This window comes from Galeopterus variegatus, unplaced genomic scaffold, assembly GCF_000696425.1.
Source record: "Galeopterus variegatus unplaced genomic scaffold, G_variegatus-3.0.2 Scaffold331, whole genome shotgun sequence".
In the NCBI taxonomy this organism is placed as follows: Eukaryota; Metazoa; Chordata; class Mammalia; order Dermoptera; family Cynocephalidae; genus Galeopterus; species Galeopterus variegatus.
This window is the reverse complement of record NW_007726442.1, coordinates 10,813-34,817: the sequence shown is the minus strand read 5'-3', so window position 1 is coordinate 34,817 and position 24,005 is coordinate 10,813. Positions and strand designations below refer to the sequence as shown.

The 24,005-nt window shown below is 38.6% G+C and overlaps 1 protein-coding gene across 2 annotated transcripts in view; it reads left to right on the top strand.

The window, feature by feature from the left end:
* OGT (O-linked N-acetylglucosamine (GlcNAc) transferase) overlaps positions 1–24,005 on the top strand; it is a 36,530-nt gene that overhangs the window by 9,727 nt on the left and 2,798 nt on the right. For both annotated transcript variants that reach the window (XM_008567549.1, XM_008567548.1), the window contains exons 4-21: positions 1,697–1,765; positions 5,041–5,157; positions 8,025–8,104; positions 8,510–8,705; positions 8,973–9,113; positions 9,751–9,851; positions 10,224–10,377; positions 10,465–10,566; positions 10,842–11,021; positions 11,701–11,859; positions 11,997–12,086; positions 13,618–13,743; positions 14,232–14,402; positions 14,521–14,637; positions 14,733–14,903; positions 16,287–16,439; positions 18,035–18,287; positions 18,542–18,665. In XM_008567549.1, the coding sequence (XP_008565771.1) occupies positions 1,697–1,765; positions 5,041–5,157; positions 8,025–8,104; positions 8,510–8,705; positions 8,973–9,113; positions 9,751–9,851; positions 10,224–10,377; positions 10,465–10,566; positions 10,842–11,021; positions 11,701–11,859; positions 11,997–12,086; positions 13,618–13,743; positions 14,232–14,402; positions 14,521–14,637; positions 14,733–14,903; positions 16,287–16,439; positions 18,035–18,287; positions 18,542–18,665 (2,504 nt within the window). The remainder of the gene's footprint in view (positions 1–1,696; positions 1,766–5,040; positions 5,158–8,024; positions 8,105–8,509; positions 8,706–8,972; positions 9,114–9,750; positions 9,852–10,223; positions 10,378–10,464; positions 10,567–10,841; positions 11,022–11,700; positions 11,860–11,996; positions 12,087–13,617; positions 13,744–14,231; positions 14,403–14,520; positions 14,638–14,732; positions 14,904–16,286; positions 16,440–18,034; positions 18,288–18,541; positions 18,666–24,005) is intronic.

Here is a 24,005-nt window from a genome sequence, read left to right as displayed (position 1 = left end):
AAGGTTAATGGTACCTACAGTGTTTTAAGGATTAGTATTAGCCCTTTGTGATTGAGGTTATGGGAGACAACCATATCCTCCCCAAAACATCAGTCATTGCTTGAGGGATGGTACGGAGTCAAGTAGATCATGGAGCTGACTCAGTATGATTGACCATGAGTATTCTGTGGCAGCCTATACTTTGTTGGCAGACTTTTGGTTCACCTAATGGATGATAATATACAGTCACAAAAGCTGTTTATCAGTAAAATGAATCAACTTATTCTGGAAGCCATAAAACAGTTGCAGAGAGAATAATATATAATTCTTTGGCACAGTGGACAAAATTTCACTTTCTAGGGCTTAATTTAAGGCTCTTTCACTCATGGAGCAGAGAAATGATAAGCATACTCCCTATTGCCATTGTTTGTGCTTATTGACTGGATTTGACTGACAAAGGCAAAATAGGGCAAATAAAAATTTCAGCTCAGTGTTCTGATGAGTGTCTCATACTGATGAACGGACTGGTGAGTCAGATGACTAGCAACACAATTGAGCTGCTAATAAAAAGCAGAGTCAACTGCTTTTCATTATTCATCCACTCAACTCTAATGGCACTTAATACTAATGAGTAATCTAGTGGCAGGTGCCAGGATTGAGGCTTTGATTGGATGGTAATCTTCTGCCTAATAGTGAAATGAAGTCAAGGTTTCTAAATATGCCTGACAGCCTAAGGGTAGGTTTACTGATGTGTAATCACTTGTTAAATACTTTTTTCCACTGTGGAAAAGTTTTGGTTCTTGATATAGGAGTGATTCATCATAAACTTGAATAAAGTAGTTGAAAAAACAATTTAAAAAAAAAATATTTTAGGTGAGTCAAGTGAAGCAGTGGGAATGGAGTAGGAACAAAGAAATCTGTAACTGGTTGTGGTCAATTAGTTGTAAACATCAATGCACTTGGACCCACCAGTTGAACAAATATTTGATAACTTTTTTTTTTTTTTTAAAGATGATCGGTTAGGGGATCTTAACCCTTGACTAGGTGTCGTTAGCACCATGCTCTCCCAAGTGAGCTAACCAACCATCCCTATATAGGGACCTGAACCTGTGGCCCTGGTGTTATCAGCACCACACTCTCCCAAGTGAGCCCCAGGCTGGCCCTTGATAACTTTTAAAGACATGACTAACATTTGGGGAGGGGAGAAGCTCTAGTAAGATCACATAGTCTTTTATCTGAAACCTGTGGGGCCAAATGTATTTCAAAATTCAGAATTTTTAGGATTTTAGAAAGATGATAATACCATATGTAAAACACCCAGCCAGGTCTGGAGCAGCACCTAATAGTGAAACACATTTATTTATATTTCTGCAGCAAAAGATAAAAGTATTCATAAATAGTCTTGTCAGTTCAGGTCAGGTTTAACTGTTAAATGAGTTTTGGGATTTGGAATTGAGGATGAGGGATTGTGGTTCTGCACTTAAGTTTGCGAGGATTATCTTTAGTTGACAATAAAATGACAGAGAGTTAGATGTATAACAGTGATCTCAAGATATTTTTGAGGGGCTGGCCTGTTAACTCAGTTGGTTAGAATATAGCCTTATAACACTAAGATCATGGGTTTGGATCCCCATACCAGCCAGCTGCCAAAAAAAAAAGATATTTTTGATTGACAAAGCAGAGTATAGTTAATGACAGAGTATCTCTGGATTTCTAGGATTTGTACTGTGTTCGCAGTGACCTGGGGAACCTGCTCAAAGCCCTGGGTCGCTTGGAAGAAGCCAAGGTAGGTGTTTGATAGAACACATTTAAACATCAGTGTTATGAAAACTTGTACTTTTTGCCAAGTCTTCAACTCTTCATTGAGCTATCTTCACAAAACAGTCCTATGAAACTGAGGACAACTGATGGCATGAATCGCCTCAGACTAGAGCAGGGCCAGGCTTTGGCATACCTGTTCTAAATCTGGGGGTAAAGCAAGAACCTGAACATTTTGGAGCCTTTCTGCTGAGCTAGATCATCTTTATAACAATGGGCTCCGTCATGATCTTATTTGGGAATAAATAACATTCCTTCAAATCTGAGGTTTGCCTGCTGGTGACAAGCAGAGCACCTGTGATTTGGCTCGACTCCCATATGATGCAGGTGCCATTGAACATGCTGCTCTTTTAAGTCCTTTGTGGCTTGTAAGTGGAGAAGAATTTCATCCAAATGTTACCCTGTAATACTGGCATTTAAAATTCTTATTTAACCTTCCTCCCTTCATCTTCCTCACCCTTTTTACCATGGAAGAAAGGCTGTTAAAATGATTGTATGTTAATAATTGGAACATCCTGCCCCTTCTTGTCCCCACTCCCTCCCCAAGTTCCTTTTTTCCTCTTTTCCAATCCTAGTTGTCTACTTTCTTTTCTTCCTCACTTCCTTCTTTTATTCCTCCTCACCCCACCTCAAAAAAAAAGTCAGAAGGACAAAGCTGGTTTGTTTGAGAAATGGACTGATCGAAAGAAAACTTGCCAAAGTGGAAAGGTGGCTTTTAGCATTCTGTGTTTCCAAATAATGAATCTGAACACCAGGTTGGGTTAATGAAAGCTTTTGGTATAATTTACAATTAAATTTATAAATGCAGTTGTCTTGTTACAAGCCACCTTACGCAACCGCGCTGCAGGGGTGAGGAGTGGGGAGAAACCAGAATGCTTCTGAAACTCCCACCTGTTGCTCTGAGCCCCACGCGCATGCTAATGCGTGGAGTGTATGCGCAGCGTAGCTGTCTGTTTGACTGCTTCATCCAGGGAGGGAGGCTTTTAAGCACCGTCTAATGTTAAAAGGCACTAGTTTTAAAGTGCATAGCTCTTAAATTCTGCTGACACTTTGGATTGACCTATGTAGGTTTCCAGCTAATGAATTATAATTGATTTCAATCTTAGCTGATAAATCTAATTGGTAATTTATAGAACAAATATTTGATAAGCTCCCATTAATTGTCACCCCACCAAGCGGACAGCTAACATGAATTGCACTTCACTGCAGCTTTAGAGATCGGTTTAGGCTGAGACGTTGCGCCTGCCTTAGGTTGCTGACTTCTTTATTTCAGAGCTCTGGAGACACCTAGTTTGAAAGATGTTATTCTGTTTTTTTGTGAGAACTTAGTAAACAAGAAAATACTCGAGTGAAATGCAATGTATTTCTTTTGTAATCAGTGCATTTGAAGATTCAAGCCAGCATATTCCTAGTAGATGGAAGCAAAATTAAGTTGTCTTTGTAGAAAATGAAGAGCCTTTCTTCCAGCAAAAGTCCCTGCTGTATGCAATAGTCCTGATTAACCCTCTCCCTTCTGCATGTTTCCCATGTTACGGACTTGAGACTGTCCTCATTCCCATATGTAATAGACATCCAAAGAATTTCAATTGCTTTGTTGAACTTTTACTAATGATCTTGTTTTTATTTTCTCTCTTGTTTTTGGTTTTTCACCATTGATATTGTATTTAGAAGGTTTCAGGTGGGTGAAACCTCCTATTCCATGCGTAAGGTGCCTCGCTGAAGGGAGCTCGAGGCCTGGATCTAGGGCAGACACACAACCTCCTCCTCCTCTTCCAGCAAGGAACGCACCGAAAAGTCACATGATGAGAAATATGGTAACGGGTTTGTAACTGCCACAGCAAAACAATTTGCCTCCATGCCTGAATCTTCTGTCTTGTGGCTTCAGAAACAGCTTAAAATAATTTTATTTACAAGCAAGTTATGTAAGAGAATGTTTTATACTATAGCCACAATTCTGTCAAAGATAAGTAAAAGTTAATTAAGATATTAAAAATTATTAGAGATAATTTACTAGTAAAAGCTTCTAACTCTTCTTGTTGTTCATTTTTTTTCCTTTTTTCTTCTTTGTTTGGATTGCAGCATTCTGCTCTTCTGATGATGCGCTGTGACCCTGCAGTAGCGCAAAGGCTGCGCAGCGTTAATGCGCATTGCGTGCAAATGAGCCCCTGTGAACGGTTGACTAGATGAGTAATCTGATTGACTGGCTCCCTCAGTCCTATTCTGTAGCCTTTTTGGATAAAATTGGGTTTTAACATACCTTGAGTCCAACTAATCTCATTAAACAAGTATTCTCTGTGGGCCTGTCTAGTAGATTAATGGATCTGGTTGGCCGTTTGCTGCGTCTAGGGGTGTTCTATGTAGCGCAGCAGTTCGCAGCGATTGCGCAGTGCGATGCTGTTAGGTTGCGCAAGCGATGTTTGCGCTCGCATTACAGGGACCTCAACCTAGGTGCAGTCCTGTCATGTGAGGTTTTCAGCTTCAGTCCTCCTCAGGAGACAGGCATTGTGAAGGTGTAACTTAAAGCCTGGGCATATGATATTTGAGTTGGAAGAAAAACATTTTTCTCCTCAGTAGCATAGTTTTGATGTTAGTGAGGAACATTATTGTTGAGAGCAGCATTTCCCAAAATGTGTTTCATAGTATTATAATAAAATGCCCAATGAAAGAAGAGTTCCATGGTCAACTAAGTTCAGAAGAATACCTTAATGCTAATAAGGTCTAGGGAAGTCCTATAGTAAAGACAACTATTTTCTGTTTTCCTAATGTATTTGATCATGAAATCCTTTTTCCAATGATACCTAACACCTTGTAGAACACACTTTGGGAAATGGTGAGAGGTATGAAAACTTGGCCGTTTAAGTGGTACCTTCTAGATATCACTTGAAAACACAACAAGAGCCCTTAGGTGTTTGGACAAGAGAAGTCCAGCTTAGAGTCTTACAGCAACTTGACTTCCCAGATAAGTCCTAGTGTAAGGGTTGGTCATTGGTTGGCAGAACTGAACATGGTGGTTTGCACTTGGGTTCTGGTGGCGCAGGCGCAGGAACAGCCAGCTGTGGCAGCGCATTAGTTTTGGCGCAAGCGAGCCTATGCTGCAGGGTCACTTTTGGCTGGTCAGAGAAGGAATAATGATATCACCTTCTTCCCCCCTCCCCCAATCTTTTTTTTTTTTTCCCTTTACAAATTTTCCCCTTTCCCTTTACCTCCTTTCCCTCCCATCTTCTTTCATTAACCCCTCCTAAGGCATGTTATTTGAAAGCAATTGAGACGCAACCGAACTTTGCAGTAGCTTGGAGTAATCTTGGCTGTGTTTTCAATGCTCAAGGAGAGATTTGGCTTGCGATTCATCACTTTGAAAAGGTTAGTCATTAAATTAATAGTTGGTATTTATGAAGTGCTTATGTGTGCACAATGTTTTTACTAGAACTAAATAATAGGCCTTTCACATATCTTTGTTTCTTGGACGGTATTGTTCACTAGATGGTATATGATATGACAGTTTTCAGTTTTGCATTGAGAATGTACTTTAGTAATTAAAATGTTTTTTAGGCTGGTCGGTTAGCTCAGTTGGTTAGAGTACAGCCTTGTAACACTAAGGTCGCAGGTTCAGATCCCCGTACTGGCCAGCTGCAAGAAAAAAAGAAAACAAAAAGTTGATCTCATAGAAACAAAGTAGAAGGGTGGTTACCAGAGGCTGGGGACAGAGGGGAGCTAGAAGGGATGGGGAAAGGGGAGATGGTAATCAAAGGATACAAAGTGTCAGACTGGAAGAATAAATTTTAGTGATCTGTTGCACTGTATGGTGACCATAGTTAATGTATATTTCACAATTGCTAAAAATAGATTTTTAATGTTCTCACCACAAAAAATGAATTGATGAAGTGATGGATATGTTAATTAGCTTGATTGAATCTTTCTGTATACATATATCAAAACATCACATTGTACCCCATTTATATCACAATTATTATTTGTCAATTAAAAATAAATTTAAAAATTTTAAAGGAGAGTAAAGGATTTGTCTTTCCCTCTCCTGTATGAATTGGACTCTCAGGGTAACCCAATAGTTGATAGGGGAAGGTTCTCTAGTATTCCAGCTAATAAGTGAAGAAGGAATGATGGTGTATTACCATTAATAGATTTGGGCATTTATCAGTGGCAAAAAGAGAGAGACATCTAGACATTGTGTACCTCGTTATGGAAGTAAACAATTCCACCAGTGAACTAGTTTTGCAGAAAGACAAAAGACCCCAAATCTGGTTAAGCTTCTAGTTATAACTGCCAATTTCCAGGATATACATGGAACAGTGAAACACAATAAAGGACACCATGGGGATGTGATCAGCAAAATCCGAACTGGGAAGCTGAATAGGACAATCATCTGATTTTGTCAACAAATTGCAGGAATAAAAATGAAGATTTGAATTAAGCTTTTAAAGGATTAAAAGAAACTCAGAAAGGGACGTTGACAAATTGTGTGGGTCTTATCTGGATCCTGACTCAAAGTCAATCAGAAAATGGACCACTGAATGGATATTTGATATTAAGGACTTTTTTTTTTTTTTTTTTTTTGTCTTTTTCCATGTCCGGCAACGGATCGCAACCCTCAGTGTCGCCCCCGTACCGGACCAGGACCGGCAACGGGATCGCAACCCTCGGCGTTGCTCCCATGCCTTGCTCAGCCAGTGAGCGGGAACCGGTCTGTATGTGGGATCCGAACCCTCGGGCGGGAGCGCCGCCGCGCTTCCCAAGCGGTGCACTATCCAGTGCGCCACCGGGCCGGCCCTGCCTTTTTTTTTTTTTAAGGTACAGTAATGGTATTATGGATATGTTGGGAGGAAAAGGCATTCTTGTCCATGAAATACATATTGAAATATTTTTTAATAGAATGATATGTCTTGGATTTGTTTCAAAATTAATTGGGGGGCAGCGTGGCTCCGGTGCAGACGACACTAAGCCAAGGGTTACCCCTTACCGGACGGGGGACACACACGCACGCACGCACGCGCACACACACACACAACACACACACACGAAAGGGAGGAGTAGGTTGGAATATAGATAAGATCGAGCACGATTTATGAATTGTTGAAGATGGATAATGTAGACCTTGGACTTTGTTATGTTTTATTATTTCCATAATAAAAAGTTAAAAACATTCTTGGGGTGGACATCTATCACTATAGACAATCTAAGTTAAGTGCATTGTGCTGTCTACTAGAGAGTTGCTGTCTAAGTGAAGAGTAAGTATTCTTTATGAATCATTAGTATATTTACAATTACTCATTACCTTTTCAATGTTTTGATTGAAATTTGCATTTACCACACTGTGGAAATACCTTTTGTCCCCCCCCCCCCCCTTGGGTGGCTGGCCACCAGTACAGGGATCCAAACCCTTGACCTTGGTGTTATCAGCACCATGCTCTAACCAAGTGAGCTAACTGACCAACCCGAAAGTACCTTTCTTGATCATGGTTCTCTACCTTGGTTGTATATGAGGAACTCGTAAAAGATATGGATGTCCTCCTGGCCCCATCTTCAGAGGGTCTGATTTAATTGGCCTGTGATAGAGCTCAGACACCTTTTAGGAGGTAAATTCTTAATATACTGCCAGGGTTGAGAATCACTGCTCTAGGTACATCCAGCCATATTTTAAGACAGCTTTAGAACTATTTGGATGACATCATTTAATGATTATAGACCTCTATATATCTTACTAAGAGTATACAGTTGTATGTATACAACTAAAGTATGTATTTCCTTGTCAGTAAGAGCTTGCTGCCTCTTTCTGCCATTTTTTTAAAAGAAGAGTTAGACTGGTTTAATTGTGAATAAAATAGGGCCAGTCATTAGAATTATTCAGCTCAATAAAATTGGAGTAGATCCAATTTTTAATTTTTCCCTTCCGGACCCATTTTGCTCATGAGAACATGAGACGTGAGAAGTTATTTTGATAACACTGAGGTTTGTAAATAATGAAAGAGCACTAAATAATTGTGGTTTTTGTTGTTGGTTTTGGTGGGGGGGATCCAAACCCCTGACCTTGGTGTTACCAGCACCATGCTCTCCCAGGTGAACTAACCAGCCAGCTCTGGTTTTAAAGATGAAATCAGATTTAATTATACTAGAAAATGTAATTGGAGGTCTAAAGTGGTCTCAGAATAAAAAATTGCAATTGGGAAATTAGTCTGCTAAAATCCTAACTTGCTCTGTCTTGTAATTTTTAGGCTGTCACCCTTGACCCAAATTTTCTGGATGCTTATATCAATTTAGGAAATGTCTTGAAAGAGGCACGCATTTTTGACAGGTGAGAGAATGTTCTATTTGATAAAATTTCTTGAGTCTTTGTTGTATTCACACTTGAGTTTGGACTGAAATTATGATAGTGGCCCATTGAAACACATTTTCCTTTTCTAGTGTGTTGTTGTTCCCTGCTCATGATGTTAAATCCCAACTTTTAAATTTTTTTGTTGTTGTCATCAAAGGATTATGTGAGAATAGAAAATTTCTCAGTGTAAAAATACATATTATAAAGGTGTGGTTTTAGTTTGAGATTAAGTGTAGTATAGCATGAATTAATTGTGATCGACTACAATTAGTTGATATATTTTGGTATAGTATAGCATGAATTAATTGTAACAAAGCATCCATTAAAAATTAGTTGCATTTTGTGTGTTTGCGTGTGTGTGTGTGTTTTGTTGTTTTTCTACAGAGCCGTAGCAGCTTACCTTCGTGCCCTAAGCTTGAGTCCAAATCATGCAGTGGTACACGGCAACCTGGCTTGTGTATACTATGAGCAAGGCCTGATAGATCTGGCAATAGACACCTACAGGAGAGCTATTGAACTGCAACCACATTTCCCTGATGCTTACTGCAACCTAGCCAATGCTCTCAAAGAGAAGGGCAGTGTAAGGATTTTTACTCAGTCTATTTCTTTATCTGGTAGGATTAAGAAAGTCTCTTTTGTACATATTGTTATTAAGTATTGAGGTGGTAGACTGGTTTATTATGGACTTGTGGTTGAGGGGGAAAAATACCAGAAAATATTCATTTCTGTAGTATTATCAGCCATTAGGCTTAACTAAGCAATTATTAGAATTGTTAGAACAATATCAGTGGTGGCTCTGTGATTTCTTCTTCTGTATAGTTTTTTAATAGTTTGTTTCATTTTCTAGGTTGCTGAAGCAGAAGATTGTTATAATACAGCTCTCCGTCTGTGTCCCACCCATGCAGACTCTCTGAATAACCTAGCCAATATCAAACGAGAACAGGGAAACATTGAAGAGGCAGTTCGCTTGTATCGTAAAGCATTAGAAGTATGTCGAGGGTGTTGTGGCTGAGTATTTAGTCTAAGTGATATAGAGGGAAAGCAGTTAAGTTTGCCATGCCATCCATCTCTTTTGTAAAAATAGATAGTGGTTGAATTATTTATTTTTTCTTTTGTTTTTTATTTGTGGTTGAATCATTTAAAAGAGGATTTTTCATTGAACCAATAATTGAGAACCTAAGGTATAATGCGAGGTCCCGTGCGGAAAAGAAAATCTGTGTGTTCAGAGTTCATTATTTTATAGGTAAGGCCTGCACAAAAAATTAAATAGTAAGCCACGGTTCAAGAGAAGTTACCAATAAGTATATAATTTCAGCACCTGATGGCTGTGTGGTTAGTAGGAGTGGTAGGAGTTTAGAAGAGAGATTTTGGTGGTACAGAAGTGGTCAGCATAAACTAAGAAGAGGAGAGGTCTATCTCATGTTAGAAACAAGCAGAGGTATAAAATAGAGATAGAGGTAGAATTTGAGCTACTAGGCCTTGAAGAATGAGTAGACTTAGAAAAGATGGAGAGAAATTTAGGGGTATATAGGTATTTGAGGAAAGTTCTTAAGGTTGTGGTAAATTATTACTGCTGTTTTAGAGGGTTTTGTTTTAACCTCAGTTATGATCTTGATTCTTTATAGGTCTTCCCTGAGTTTGCTGCTGCCCATTCAAATTTAGCAAGTGTATTACAGCAGCAGGGAAAACTGCAAGAAGCTTTGATGCATTATAAGGAGGCTATTCGGTAAGAGACTCACAGCCTTATTTTTTTTTCTTTTTAATTATCTTTTAATTTTTAAATGTTTGGCATTTGGCATATTTGGCAGGTGGTAGAATGGCTTTTTTTTTTTTTTTTTTTTTTTTTTAAAGATGACTGGTAAGGGGATCTTAACCCTTGACTTGGTGTTGTTAGCACCACACTCTCCCAAGTGAGCTAACCGGCATCCCTATATAGGGATCCGAACCCATGGCCTTGGTGTTATCAGCACCACACTCTCCCAAGTGAGCCATGGGCCAGCCCTCTCTAGAATGGCTTTTATTACAACAGAATAAATTAACATTACAGGAGGTTAAAGATTTTTGTACTACATAAATAAAACCTTGTCCTCTTCTTTAGAATAAGTCCTACGTTTGCTGATGCCTACTCTAATATGGGAAATACTCTAAAGGAGATGCAGGATGTTCAGGGAGCCTTGCAGTGTTATACTCGTGCCATCCAGATTAACCCTGCGTTTGCAGATGCCCACAGCAATCTGGCTTCCATTCACAAGGTATTACTCTTTAATAGAATATGTGCCATCTTATCACCTAATGTTTAATTTTAAGAAACTTTACCATCCCACTTTATTTATTTCCAGGATTCAGGGAATATTCCAGAAGCAATAGCTTCTTACCGCACAGCTCTGAAACTTAAGCCTGATTTTCCTGATGCTTATTGTAACTTGGCTCATTGCCTGCAGGTAAAGAATAACAGGCCAGTAATTGGCTTTCAGTGTTGTAATCACTTTTTAATTATGTGCTGTAATAATCCAAGCCTGGCTGGAGACAGTGTTTTAATAGGTTATCTGACATTACTGTGGGCCAAAGACATACAAAATATTAAATCTTGTGATAGGATTTTCTGGATAATAACTTATTTTTCTTCCTTCCTTCCTTCCTTCCTTCCTTCCTTCCTTTATTTATTTATTTATTGTTTTGTTTTGTTTGTTCTTTATTATTATTTTTCTTCCTTTAGATTGTCTGTGATTGGACAGACTATGATGAACGAATGAAGAAGTTGGTCAGTATTGTGGCTGACCAGTTAGAGAAGAATAGGTTGCCTTCTGTGCATCCTCATCATAGTATGCTATATCCTCTTTCTCATGGCTTCAGGAAGGCTATTGCTGAGAGGCATGGGAACCTCTGCTTGGATAAGGTGTGATTCTTTTGTTTTAATCTTTTTGTTGTAAACTAAAGCACAGATATAGAAAACTATGCAAATCAAATGTATGACTTAATAATCATAAAGCAAACCACCCAAATTGAGAAGTGAAACTTTGTCAGCCACCCCAGAAGCCCCTTCCATTGTGTACTGTCTCGAGAAAACCTCCTGCACTCCATAGGGTAGAATCCTTAACTTAAATACTGTCAATAGACTGTTTTCTTTTAAGTTGAAAACCGTAATGTTTAATAAAGTGTTTGATATTTTGTACTCACCTTTGAGAATTAGGGCACTGCTTGATCAAAGGTTAGAATTTGCTCTGGAGAACAGATTAGGGTGCTAGATGTAATTTTGTTTTTAAAAAATGCTTCCCTACAGAATTTTCTAAAATGTTGCAGGGTTTATCATGTTCTGCCTGCAGTGCATAATTTCTACAAGTTTTAGATTTGTTCAGGATATTTCATATGTCTCAGGAACAGGTCAAAGTATGGAGCATATTATATAAACTGCTGTGGTTGCATTGAACTAGCTATGTGAATTAAATGAAGTGTTCCCGGCAGACCTTTCTCACCAGGTGTGAAGTGTAGATTTGGTGTGTTTTTAGTCAGTTCTCCTAGATGAAAATTTAAGTATAGACTCAACTTTACTAATAGTCATTGGATTCTGTTTGTAGATTAATGTCCTTCATAAACCACCATATGATCATCCAAAAGACTTGAAGCTAAGCGATGGTCGATTGCGTGTAGGATATGTGAGTTCTGACTTTGGGAATCATCCTACTTCTCACCTTATGCAGTCTATTCCAGGCATGCACAATCCTGATAAATTTGAGGTAAGACTAGTGTTTCTCTGGAATTGTCATTCCTTTAAAAAAGATAACCTATGTCAGTGGGTTTTTTGTCATCATTAGGTGTAAAGCCAGTGTCTTTTGAGCCAAGGTTATTAAATATACTATGTGCTGCCTTTCAGGTATTCTGTTATGCCCTGAGCCCAGATGATGGCACAAACTTCCGAGTGAAGGTGATGGCAGAAGCCAATCATTTCATTGATCTTTCTCAGGTAGGTGAAACTCTTAGACTTCCACTTTTTTATTTTGAGCAAATTTGAATGAGACAATTGGCATGTAGTTCGTGTTTTTGATGATAGGTATTAAACATTACTACTTGTGGGCAATTGCTTTGATCTTATGTCCTTGGTCATTTACGTTTATAGTCAGTTTGGCTTTTGCTGAGGTTGCAAATGAAACACAAGTGTGCTCTAATTGTGCTTAGAAATAAAGAGGTCTTGAAAAGGTTCATGGAAAGATTTGTATTAGCTTTTAATTCCATTTTTCCACTAACTTTTTGAAGTACCCTTGTATACCTTTTCTAGGGATTGAGCCAGCACTTGTGACAGTAGATAGTAAATATCAACTGAATAAATTGAACAAAATGGTAACTTAGAAGAAGAATAAATACATAATTAAAAGAAAACATAGTTCATCTATTTCCATGGGACCTTACCTTTGGTTATCTTTATTTGTATACTTGTTTTATTGTTATTTTCTCTAGGAGCATAAGTTTTATGATAAATTAAAATTGAAACCTCTGAGGGAATTAATTTGCTGAGTATGTAGACTACAGTTTTTTCTTTGTAGATTCTGTTGGCCACTTTAATAGAGAAAATAGGTAATACATATGAGGGTATTCAAAAAGTTCATGGAAAGATTCATATCTATTAATTTTATTTTTCTACAAACTTTTTGAAGTATGCACGTGTGTGTATGTATATAGTGTGTGTGTATACACATACATGTATGTATGTAGGTAAATGCACATGCATGTGTGCATACGTATATATGTGTATATGTATGTACATACATGAATCATTGAAGTCCTACCAGAAAGGTGGTGAGACTCCTGTCATTTAATAGATAGTATACACCACCATCTTTTGCATTATGGCTATTGCTTCAATGCCTGGCCATTTTTGATGTACAGTTGGACTCTGACCACTCTAAGATCTTCAGGGACTCAACTGCTTATTAACTGAAGTCTAAACTCTTCACACACAACCTTTCTCAGTTTGCTAAAACTTTTTTCACCTATACTTTTGCCCACCACTCACCTTCATGGATACCCTACATCAAATAAAAGTAAACTGCTGCTCCCCTTTTTTTTTTTTTTTTTTTGGTTGCTGGCTGGTATGGGGATTGAAACCCGTGACCTTGGTGTAATAAGGCTGCACTCTAACCAACTGAGCTAACCAGCCAGCCTACTCACCACTTTTTAAACCTACCTTGCACTTTACTCTGGTTTTTTATTGTATTCTGTCAAATTCTCCCTTTGAAGGCACGTTTCAAATACCAACTCTTCTATGAAACCTTGTTACTCATACATTCGATCCAGTAGTAAATTCCTCTGTGTATTGTTTATGTAATGCTTTGGGTCCATTTTAATGGCACTTAACCATATTTTTGTCCTGCATTAATATAGTTAATTTTGTATTCTTATCACTTTTGCCTCTGGGAATCTGAATTCTGTTTAATGCCATTAAAACTAATTGAATTAATCTGAGACTATATAGTGAGTTCTTATTTTCTATTTCATAGATTCCATGCAATGGAAAAGCAGCTGATCGCATCCATCAGGATGGAATTCATATCCTTGTAAATATGAATGGTTATACCAAGGGCGCTCGAAATGAGCTCTTTGCTCTCAGGCCAGCTCCTATTCAGGTAAAGGAATGAATAGTAATTGCTCATGGTGTGTATTGGGCTAAAAAGACAGTAATGTGTTTTCTTCCCTCTGGTTAACTGATATTTGAAACAGTAGGGTAGATATGCTTGATTTTTAAAAAGAGTTCTTGAAATGCACAAGAACAAAGAATTTTGAGTGTGGAGCACAATGCCTGTGGGTAAATGTATATGGAGACATGGAATTCATGATTGGGTATAAACAGTTGCTCTTTTTTGCAAATTTGAAAAACATTTTAGCACTTGGAAAGTTAGTATAAAATACTACTCGATTGCTCTTGGCTAAAGAAATCAACCCTCCTTATTTATTTACTTATTTAATTTTTGGAACCTTTTGATGAAGGTTCCCTTTTTTTAAAACCACATTATAGGGTATGATTGACATATAATATGCTGAATTTAGAGATAAGTACCGATGAAGGTTCTTAATAAGTTTTTGGTGTGATTTTTTTCTTTTTTCTTTTTTTAAGGCAATGTGGCTGGGATACCCTGGGACTAGTGGTGCGCTTTTCATGGATTATATCATTACTGATCAGGAAACTTCACCAGCTGAAGTTGCTGAGCAGTATTCTGAGAAACTGGCTTATATGCCTCACACTTTCTTTATTGGTGATCATGCTAATATGTTCCCTCACCTGAAGGTAGGTAGAAGAAAGTGCTATGGGGGGATTTCAAAGAACTGTAGTCATTTATTTCCTTGATATTGATTTATTTCCTGTGTATCCTAAAAGATATGTCTGAAATTATTTTTTCTGTTAGAAAAAAGCAGTCATCGATTTTAAGTCCAATGGGCACATTTATGACAATCGGATAGTTCTGAATGGCATCGACCTCAAAGCATTTCTTGATAGTCTACCAGATGTGAAAATTGTCAAGGTCAGAACCAGGTTAATATTGTCATTGATGTAAAGTTAACTACATTTGAGATCTTTCCCTAAATAATGCATTTTGTGTCTTTTTTTTTTTTTTAGATGAAATGTCCTGATGGAGGAGACAATGCAGACAGCAGTAACACAGCTCTTAATATGCCTGTCATTCCTGTGAATACTATTGCAGAAGCAGTTGTTGAAATGATTAACAGAGGACAGATTCAGATTACAATTAATGGATTTAGTATTAGCAATGGATTGGCAACTACCCAGGTGAGAAGAGAATAATAGATCATAATATGTACCACCAAGCATGCATTTATTTTCTTTAAACCTCATAATAGCTCTGGGAGGCAAGCATCATTATCCCTGTTTTATAGGTGAGGAAATGAGTTTAGTGGAAATTGGCATCTCTGTAGATTTGTATGATTTTAAGTCTCCTAGATTCAGCCAACAGGTTACTTAGAGTCTACTCTGTTGATATCTTGTTATTCCTTGCCTGTAGCTATACTCTTATTATCATATATCTATTGGCACTATGCAGTTTCTTACTTCTGTAAACCCATCCTTTCTCTGCCTAAATCCTGCTCAGATTTTCAGTTCAGACAGCTCCTTCAGGAATCAGTTTTTGTACTTGTCTCTAACTTCTCCATCCCTACTCTATCAGTACGTATCTTCTATAATATTTGGGATATATCGTTACATTCAGTGCAACACATTATGATTCCCTGTGTTTGTATTCTCCACTGAATTGAATTTTTTTAGAGCCTATATCTTAACCACAGTAATGTAGTATGTACTCAAATATATATTGCATGCTTGAATAAGTGAATATGTAGCTCCGTCAATAGAGTGTAAAGAAAGGATCTCTGACCTCTCAGGAGTTAAGTTTTCCTGAAATGTCCATCCATACTTGGAATAGTGACATAACAATATAAGGCAGTGTTTAAATGTGTGGGAATTGCCAGATAAGACTATAATTGTGTATGTAGAAGTTCAGAAATGATAATCATCAGTGTGAGAAGAGACAGTCTTGGGAGAAGAGACCATTTGCAGGAGTAATTTAAGTTTAGCTTTGAAGGGTGGGTGTGATTTAGAAAAGGACATTTCATTTATGAAGAAAAGAGTGAGCAGAAGCTGGCTGTTGGATTGTTAATAGGGTTTTGAGAACTTTTTGGCTAAAGCAAGACGTTTCGTAGTGCAACCTCTCCCACTCCCCACCGAATTAAGATAATGCTGCAACTATTTTCCTTTACTTAATATATCATGAATGTTTCCTTATGTTATAGTATAGTGACATGACTTTTTTTTTTTTCCTTTTTGTCTTTTTTTACTGACTGGCAACGGGATCGCAACCTTCGGTGTTGCGCCCGCATGGCGCTCAGCCAGTGAGCGGGAACTGGTCTCCACATGGGATCCGAACCCTCGGCGGGAGTGCCGGCACACTCCCAAGCGGCGCACTCTCCAGTGCGCCACCGGGCTGGCCCAGTGACATGACTTTTAATGGTTATATCATTTTGCATCTTATGGATTCTTTATCGATTGAAAAATATCAGACGATCTTGACTTTAAGTATAATCATCGATCCCCTTACCGGACAGCTAATAAATAAATAAATAAATAAATAAAATCATTGTATTCTTTTCCTTGTTCTAGATCAACAATAAAGCCGCAACTGGAGAGGAGGTTCCCCGTACTATTATTGTTACCACCCGTTCTCAGTATGGGTTACCAGAAGATGCCATTGTATACTGTAACTTTAATCAATTGTATAAAATTGACCCTTCTACTTTGCAGATGTGGGCAAATGTGAGTATGTGTATAGATTCATTATTAATGTCTAGAGACTAGTAAAGATTCTGTATATAAGCCATCTTGCTGAGGCTGGCCTCCTACTCCCACTTAGGAGCTGTTGTGCTCATTTCTAGATTTTTGTTGTAGATTTTTCAGTCATTATTTTTTCCTTCCATCGTCTAAATATCACATTATGAACCTTTTTTTATTTATATATTCAAAGTGTTCTTCTGTCTAAATCAGGGGTCAGCAAACTTTCTTAAAGGGACAGACGGTAAATATTTTTGGTTTTGTGGTCCATACTTTCTCACATCTACTAAGTTCTGCTGTTGTAGTACGAAAACACCATAGTAGACATTATATAAATGAGTATGGTTGTGTTCCAGTAAAATTTTATTTACAAAAACTGGAAGCATGCCAGGTTTGGCTCACAGGCTGTAGTTTGCCAACCCCTGGTTTAACTAAACTCATAGCAAAAGCTGTCATGTATGTCCACCTGTGTTTAACATTCTTGTAATATTGTACAGTTATAACCAGGAAGGAGTTACTTTATACCATTACCTCTCAGTCAGTTTATCAGACCAGTTTGCATAAGCAAGATATTGAATATCCATAACTGGCTCTTAGCCCAGAACCAAAATGGCATGTTTTGCCTTCAGGTAACCTGGAGATAGTTCTTTTGGGGTTTTTTTTTTGCTTTTTTGTAAGTTTGTGGTAAATTTATTTGGCAACAAAGCTGCCTGAACTGACAGGCTATTTATAGTTTTTAATTTATTCCATATAGTATGAATATTCCTACATTTTGATGCAAAGATACTAATGTGTTTGTTTACAGGGAGTTGCCACTGAGGGTGTTATGTAATATGTATGCACTGTTCTGTTTTAAAATTTGAAATATTCTGAATTCGAAAATTCATCTGTTCTCGTAGCTTTCAGAGAAGGGATTGTGAACTTGTGTGGTACATGGAGTAGATTTAGATCTAAATCAGGAGTTTGCCAACTATGGCCAGTGGGCCAAATCCAGCCCACTGCTTGTTTTTGTAAATAAAAATTTTTTTGACACACAGCCATGCCTACTGGTTTACATACTATCTATGGCTGCTTTCAAGTTATAACAGAAGAATTAAGCAATTATGACAGAGTCTGTGTGGCCCCAAAGCCAAAAATATTTGCCATTTGGCCTTTTTCAGAAAAAGTCTGCTCACCTCTGATCTAGATTAGGCAAAAAAAAATTAGGCAAGTGTGAATTAATTTTCTTTGTTGTGTCATGGTGAGGGATTTAAAATGGAGAATTCCTATCCAACAAAAACCACTCCTTGTATCAATTCCCAAAGGATATAGCTGCCTCAGATTTTGCCAATTAGTAACTTGTTTCCTGTCTTCTACCATCAGTTTCCTCTCTTTCTTCAAGCTTTCTCTGGGGACAGCTAAGCAGAAGAGAGGAATAATTCAACTAATCATAATTCATCTATGAGAAAAAGACTTAAGTTCAGAATAGGCTTCTATCTGGATGGAAAGAATAGAGTGTGGTAGAATTATTAGAGACTTACAGGAACCTTTGTTAAGAAGGGTAGACCTGCTATTAATTACACTTATGTTCCCTATTTTAGATTCTGAAGCGTGTTCCCAATAGTGTGCTCTGGCTGTTGCGTTTTCCAGCAGTAGGAGAACCTAATATTCAACAATATGCACAAAACATGGGCCTTCCCCAGAACCGTATCATTTTTTCACCTGTTGCTCCTAAAGAGGAACATGTCAGGAGAGGTCAACTGGCTGATGTCTGTCTAGACACTCCACTCTGTAATGGACATACCACGGGGATGGATGTCCTCTGGGCAGGGACGCCCATGGTGACTATGCCAGGTAAGTTGCTGTGATAAATTATTGAAATCTTTCTCGTTTTTCAAAAAATCTCCTTTGCAGGGAGATACTTCCAGGTGAAATTATATGTACTAGAAGCAACATTTAAGACAAGATGGTAGAACATAAGATTTGCTCAAATCTGAACGTGTGGCTGCTTTCTCATCTGCATTGTGTGGATGCTTAACATAAATAACATTGATAACTGTGTGCTGTTTACATTCTCAGATGTGCAATTGTTATCTTTTATATTACAGGAGAGACTCTTGCTTCTCGAGTTGCAGCTTCCCAGCTCACATGTTTAGGTTGTCTTGAGCTTATTGCTAAAAATAGACAAGAATATGAAGACATAGCTGTGAAACTGGGAACTGATCTAGAATAGTAAGTAAACTTTTCCATGAACAAATTACATGGCAAAGAAGAGAGAATTTAGCTGTTATAAAATGAAACAATAAGGTAAAGGTAAAATTGAAGTGAATCAGTTGTTTGATTTCTGAATGGAACGTTCTAAACTCTCAAATGATCAGTAGGTGTTTTAGTCCGTTTTGTGTTGCTATAACAGAATACCTGAGCCTGGGTAATTTATAAAGGAAAGAGGTTTATTTGGCTTACAGTTCTGGGACAGCTGCATCAGGCACAGGCCTCAGGCTGCTTCTACTCATGGTGGAAAGTGGCAGGCAGCCGGTGGGTACAAGCAGATCACATGGCGAGAGGAAGCAAGAGAGAGAGAGGAGGTGCTGGGTCTCTTAAACAACAAGCTCTTGCGGGAACTAATCCAGCGAGAATGTACTCATTAATCCCCCCTCCCCCAGGGAGAACATGAATCCATTCATGAGGGATCCACCCCCATGACTCAAATCAGTTTCCAACACTGCCTCAATGGGGATCAAATTTCCACATGAGTTTTGGAGGGGACAACACATCCAAACTCCATCAGTAGGTTTTACTATATAATAAGTAAATGAGTAAAAATATTCAAGAAAATTAAAAGGCAAATGAGGGGAAAAAAATCTTTGTTTCATATGTCAAAGATTAATGTCCTGGCTATGTAAAGACTGAGGAACATTTAAATATTAAGTCCCCTAATAGGAAAGCAAACAAGGAAATGACCAGACAACTCACTGAAGTGGAAATACAGATGGTTAACAAGAGAAAGTTTCAGCCTCTCTAGTAGAAATGCCAATTAAAATAATATTGAGGTATATCCATTATTTTCCTATGAAATAAAAATATTTTTAATATGTTGATCAGGGAGCATTAAGTCCTCTTCACACATAAGTAAATTGGTGCAGCCTGTTTCAGAGTTTTAAGAAGTGTATTAGTCTGTTTTGTGTTGCTATAACAGAATACCTGAGACTGGGTAATTTATAAAGAAAATGAAATTTATCGCTTACAGTTCCTGAGGCTTGGGAAGTCCAAAGTCCATGTGGTGGTGGTTACAGTAATTCAGGGATCTCACATTGCAAGATGGTGAAAACAGAACACAGAGAGAGAGAGAGAGAGACTCTCTTCTCTCTTCTTTTAAGGCCCTCATAACCACACCTTGACCACCATTTCTAATCCATTCACTACTGCAGGGTCATACGACCAAATCACCTCTTCAAGCCTCCACCTTTCAATTACCATAATAGGATTTCCCACCCTCTTAACAGTCACAGTGGGGGCTAAGTTTCTAATACATAAAACTTGGGGGACACAATTCAAGCTTCAGGGAGTTTTGGGGGACACAGTTCAATCCACTACATTCCGCCTCTGGCCCCCCAAAACTCATATCCTTTTCACATGCAAATACATTCATTTCATCCCCAAAGTCTTGTTTCAACTCAAAAGTCCAAAGTTCAAAGTCCCATCTGTGAAATCAGTACAAGTTATCTACTTCCAAGAAACAATGGTGGGACAAACAGGGTACATAGTCCCATCCCAAAAGGGAGAAATAGGCCAAAAGAAAGGGGTAACTGGTCCCAAACAAGTCTGATACCCAGTAGGGCAGGCATTACATCTCAAAGCTGGTGAATCAGGTACCTTGACTCCATGTTTGACCTCCTCTGCATGCTGGTGTGGGGTTTGGGTCCCCAAGTCCTTCGGCAGCTCTGCTTCCATGGCTTTCCTGGTCTCAGGTGATGCTTCAGCTCTCGCAGGTTGGCATTGCATGCTGGTAGCTCCACAGGTCTGAGGTTTCCACGGCAGTCCTGCTCTCATGGCTCCAGTAGACGTGGCACTGATGGGGTTTTTCTGCTGCAGCTTCATCTGCACGTTTCCACTTGGCATTGCTGTAGTGAAGGTTGTCTGCAGTGACTCTGCCCCTGTGACAGATCTCTTCCTGGGTTCCCAGACTTTTCCATACATCCTCTGAAATCGGGGTAGAGGCTCCCAAGCCTTCACAGCTCTGGCATTCTGTGAGCCTGCAGTCCTAACAACATGTGGATACTGCCAAGGCTTCCGGCTCATATTTGCCAAAGCAGCTGGAGTGCTGGTGTGGGGAGCAGCATCCCGAGGTGGCCCTGAGCAGTGAGCTTTTTTAGGGTGCCTCAGGCCTGTTCCCCAAGACCATTCTGTCTCCCTAGGCCTTTGGGCCTGAAATGGAAAGGTTGGTCCCAGAGGCTTCTGTGATGCCCTCAGGGCCTTTTCCCCCTTCTCTTGATAATCCCTTTCTTTTGTATTAATCTTAGCTATTGGTCGCTGGGCCGCACCATTGCATGCTCTCTGCTTCTCTACCATATGGCCAGGCTGCAAATTTTCCAAATCTTTATGCTCTGCTTCTCTTTTAAATTCTGGCTTTATGTCATGCCTTTGCCACCATAACTCAGAGTAGGCTGTTCCAAGTAGCCATGCAGCTTCCTTAATACTTTGCTGCTTAAAAATTTCTTCCACCAGATAGTCTGGTTCACAACTCCTAAGTTCCAACTTTCACACTGTCCTAGGACATGGACACAATGCAGCCAAATTCCTTGTCAGTTAACAGCAAGGGTAATCTTTGCCCCAGTTTCCAATAAACTCCTTCTGATTTCTATCTGAGACCTTAGAATGGTTTTTACAGTCCATATTTCTATCAGCATTCTGCTTGCCGCCATGTAACCAGTCTCTTAAGACATTCCAAACTTTCCTTTGTCTTTTTGTCTTCTTACAGTGACCCAGGGGTCTTGCATTGCAAGATGGTGAAAACAGAGAAAGCAGAGAGAGGCTCCTCTCTCCTTTTAAAGCCTTCAGAACCACACCCTGACCACCATTTTTAATCCATTCACTACTGCATGGTCCTGCAATCCAATCACCTCTTCAAGCCTCCAACTTTCAGTTACCATAATAGGATTTCCCACCCTCTTAACAGTCACAATGGGGGCTAAGTTTCTAATACATAAAACTTGGGGGACCCAATTCAAGCTTCAAGGAGTTTTGGGGGGACACAATTCAGTCCACTACAAGAGGCTTAAAAAAGTCAGATCTTTGACTAATACTGCCACCGCTTCACTGTAGTATAAATTGGGGGGGGGGGGGGCATAATGTAAGGGCCTGAAAATGGGGGGGAATTGGAAGGGGGATGTTTAAAAGAAGCTTTATTTTATATAATGAAATGGTATTTATCTCTTAAATGAGGTGTTTTGGTTTTTATTTTAGGTATTATGGGTGATTTTTTTTCTTTGTATTATTCTGAGAAAGTAGCATATGATATAATTATATAGAAGTTAAAAGATGCACACTCTTTGAGACTGCCTGAGTTTGAATCCAGGCTCTCCCACTTAACAAGCTTTGTGAAATTAGGCAAGTTAATCTCTGTGTACCTTTGTTTCTCCATCTGCAAAATGGAGCTTAATGATAGTACCTACCTTGCAGGGATGTTGGGAAGATTGAAAAGATATTCCAGGTAAAGCACTTACAACAGTTCTTGGGACATAGTAAGCATTCCGTAGATGTTACCTATTTATTATTTTCAAAATTTTCTCCACTGAACATCATATACATCTAAGGAAAATGAAAATTTGAGCCCAGGTTTTAAAAATATTTAAGATTTGGGGCCGGCCCGGTGGCGCACTGCTACAGTGCGGCTGCTTGGGAGCGCGGTGGTGCTCCCGCCGAGGGTTCGGATCCCACATACAGACCGGTTCCCGCTCACTGGCTGAGCGAGGGGCGGGCGCAGCACCGAGGGTTGCGATCCCGTTGACGGTCCCGGTCCGGTACGGGCGCGACACTGAGGGTTGCGGTCCGTTGCCGGACATGAAAAAAGACAAAAAGGGAAAAAAAAATTTAAGATTTATGTCCAACAGCCTGGAGATAACTACAGTAAATAATGTAAACTGTAAAATATATATATATATTTTATTAGACTCTTTGGAACTTAGTTGGTTCGTACAATACTTCACTCCAACATTTTTTTATGAAAATATTGAGTTTTATAGTAAACACTTCTATACCTACTGCTTAGATTTTACCATTAACATTTTACTCCTTGCTTTATTACATATCTACCCATTCCTCTATCAATCAAGAAGTCCATCTTATTTGATACATTTTGAGCCAAATTGCAGACATCAATATAATTCTCCTTAAATTCTTCAGAATATGAAGGGATATCATTAACTAGAGTTCAATTTTTTTCTTTTCAGGCAGAATTTATATACAGTGAAATACACAAATCTGAAGTAACCATTCAGTGAGTTTTGAGAAATACCTTGGTAATCCAAACCCTTTTCAAGATACAAAATATTACCATCCCTCTAGAAAGTTCCTTCATGCCCCTTCTCAGTCAGTCCCCCTTACCCAGAGACAATCACTGTTGTGGGGTTTTTTCCCAGCATAAATTAAGTTTTGCCTGTCTAGGACTTTATACATTCTCTTTTTAAAAAGTTTCTTTGGCGGTTTTCCAGTACAGGGATCAAACCTTGGACTTGGTATTGTCAGCACCACACTCTAACCAACTGAGCAAACTTGCCAGTCCTAGGACTTTATACAGATGAAATCATACAGTATGCATTTTTTTTCCCCAGTATGCATTCTAAAGGCTTTCACTCAGCAAGTTCATTCCTTTTTATTGTTAACTGTTTTAATTGTATGGATGTACCACCATTCTCCTACAGACACACAACTTTTTAAAAAGTAGAGCGTGGAGGTCTTTTTCTTCGGAAAGTAGTGGTGATATGGACATGGTTGGGTTGAGGTCAACAGATATGCCCAGTCATTTTACTAGTTCTGTCACAACAAACATTAAAATAACTTTTTTATTACTGCTTTTAAAAATGCACAGAAGTGTTCCAGCTTCTGGTTCTAAAGTAACAGTTCTCTTTTCATCTAAGAATAATCTCATGAAAAGTAATATATTCAGAAGAGGAGTATAGAAAGAATCTCCCCAATCCCCCATTTCCAGAAGAAGAATTGATTGCTTTTTTCTCCTATTTCTGAACAGACCCATAGTCTTAGTGATACTAGGAACACTTTTATAATATCTAAATAAATGACTCAGTTGAGGTACAAGTGGAAAATGTATGGCATTAGACGTACTGCATTTGTCTTCCTCCTGTGTGTTTTGCTGTTTCATTAAAACCTTCATAAACTGAATGCTTCATCTTACGTTTGGGCCTTAGCTATTGTAAATGATGCTTCAGTGAACATCTGCATAGTCATGTGTGTCTGCATCTCTGATTATTTCTTTTGAATAAATTGAAAAATGTTATTGATAGGCCAGAGGGTTATGAACTTCTTTTTTTTTTTTTTTTTTTTTTTTTTTTTTTC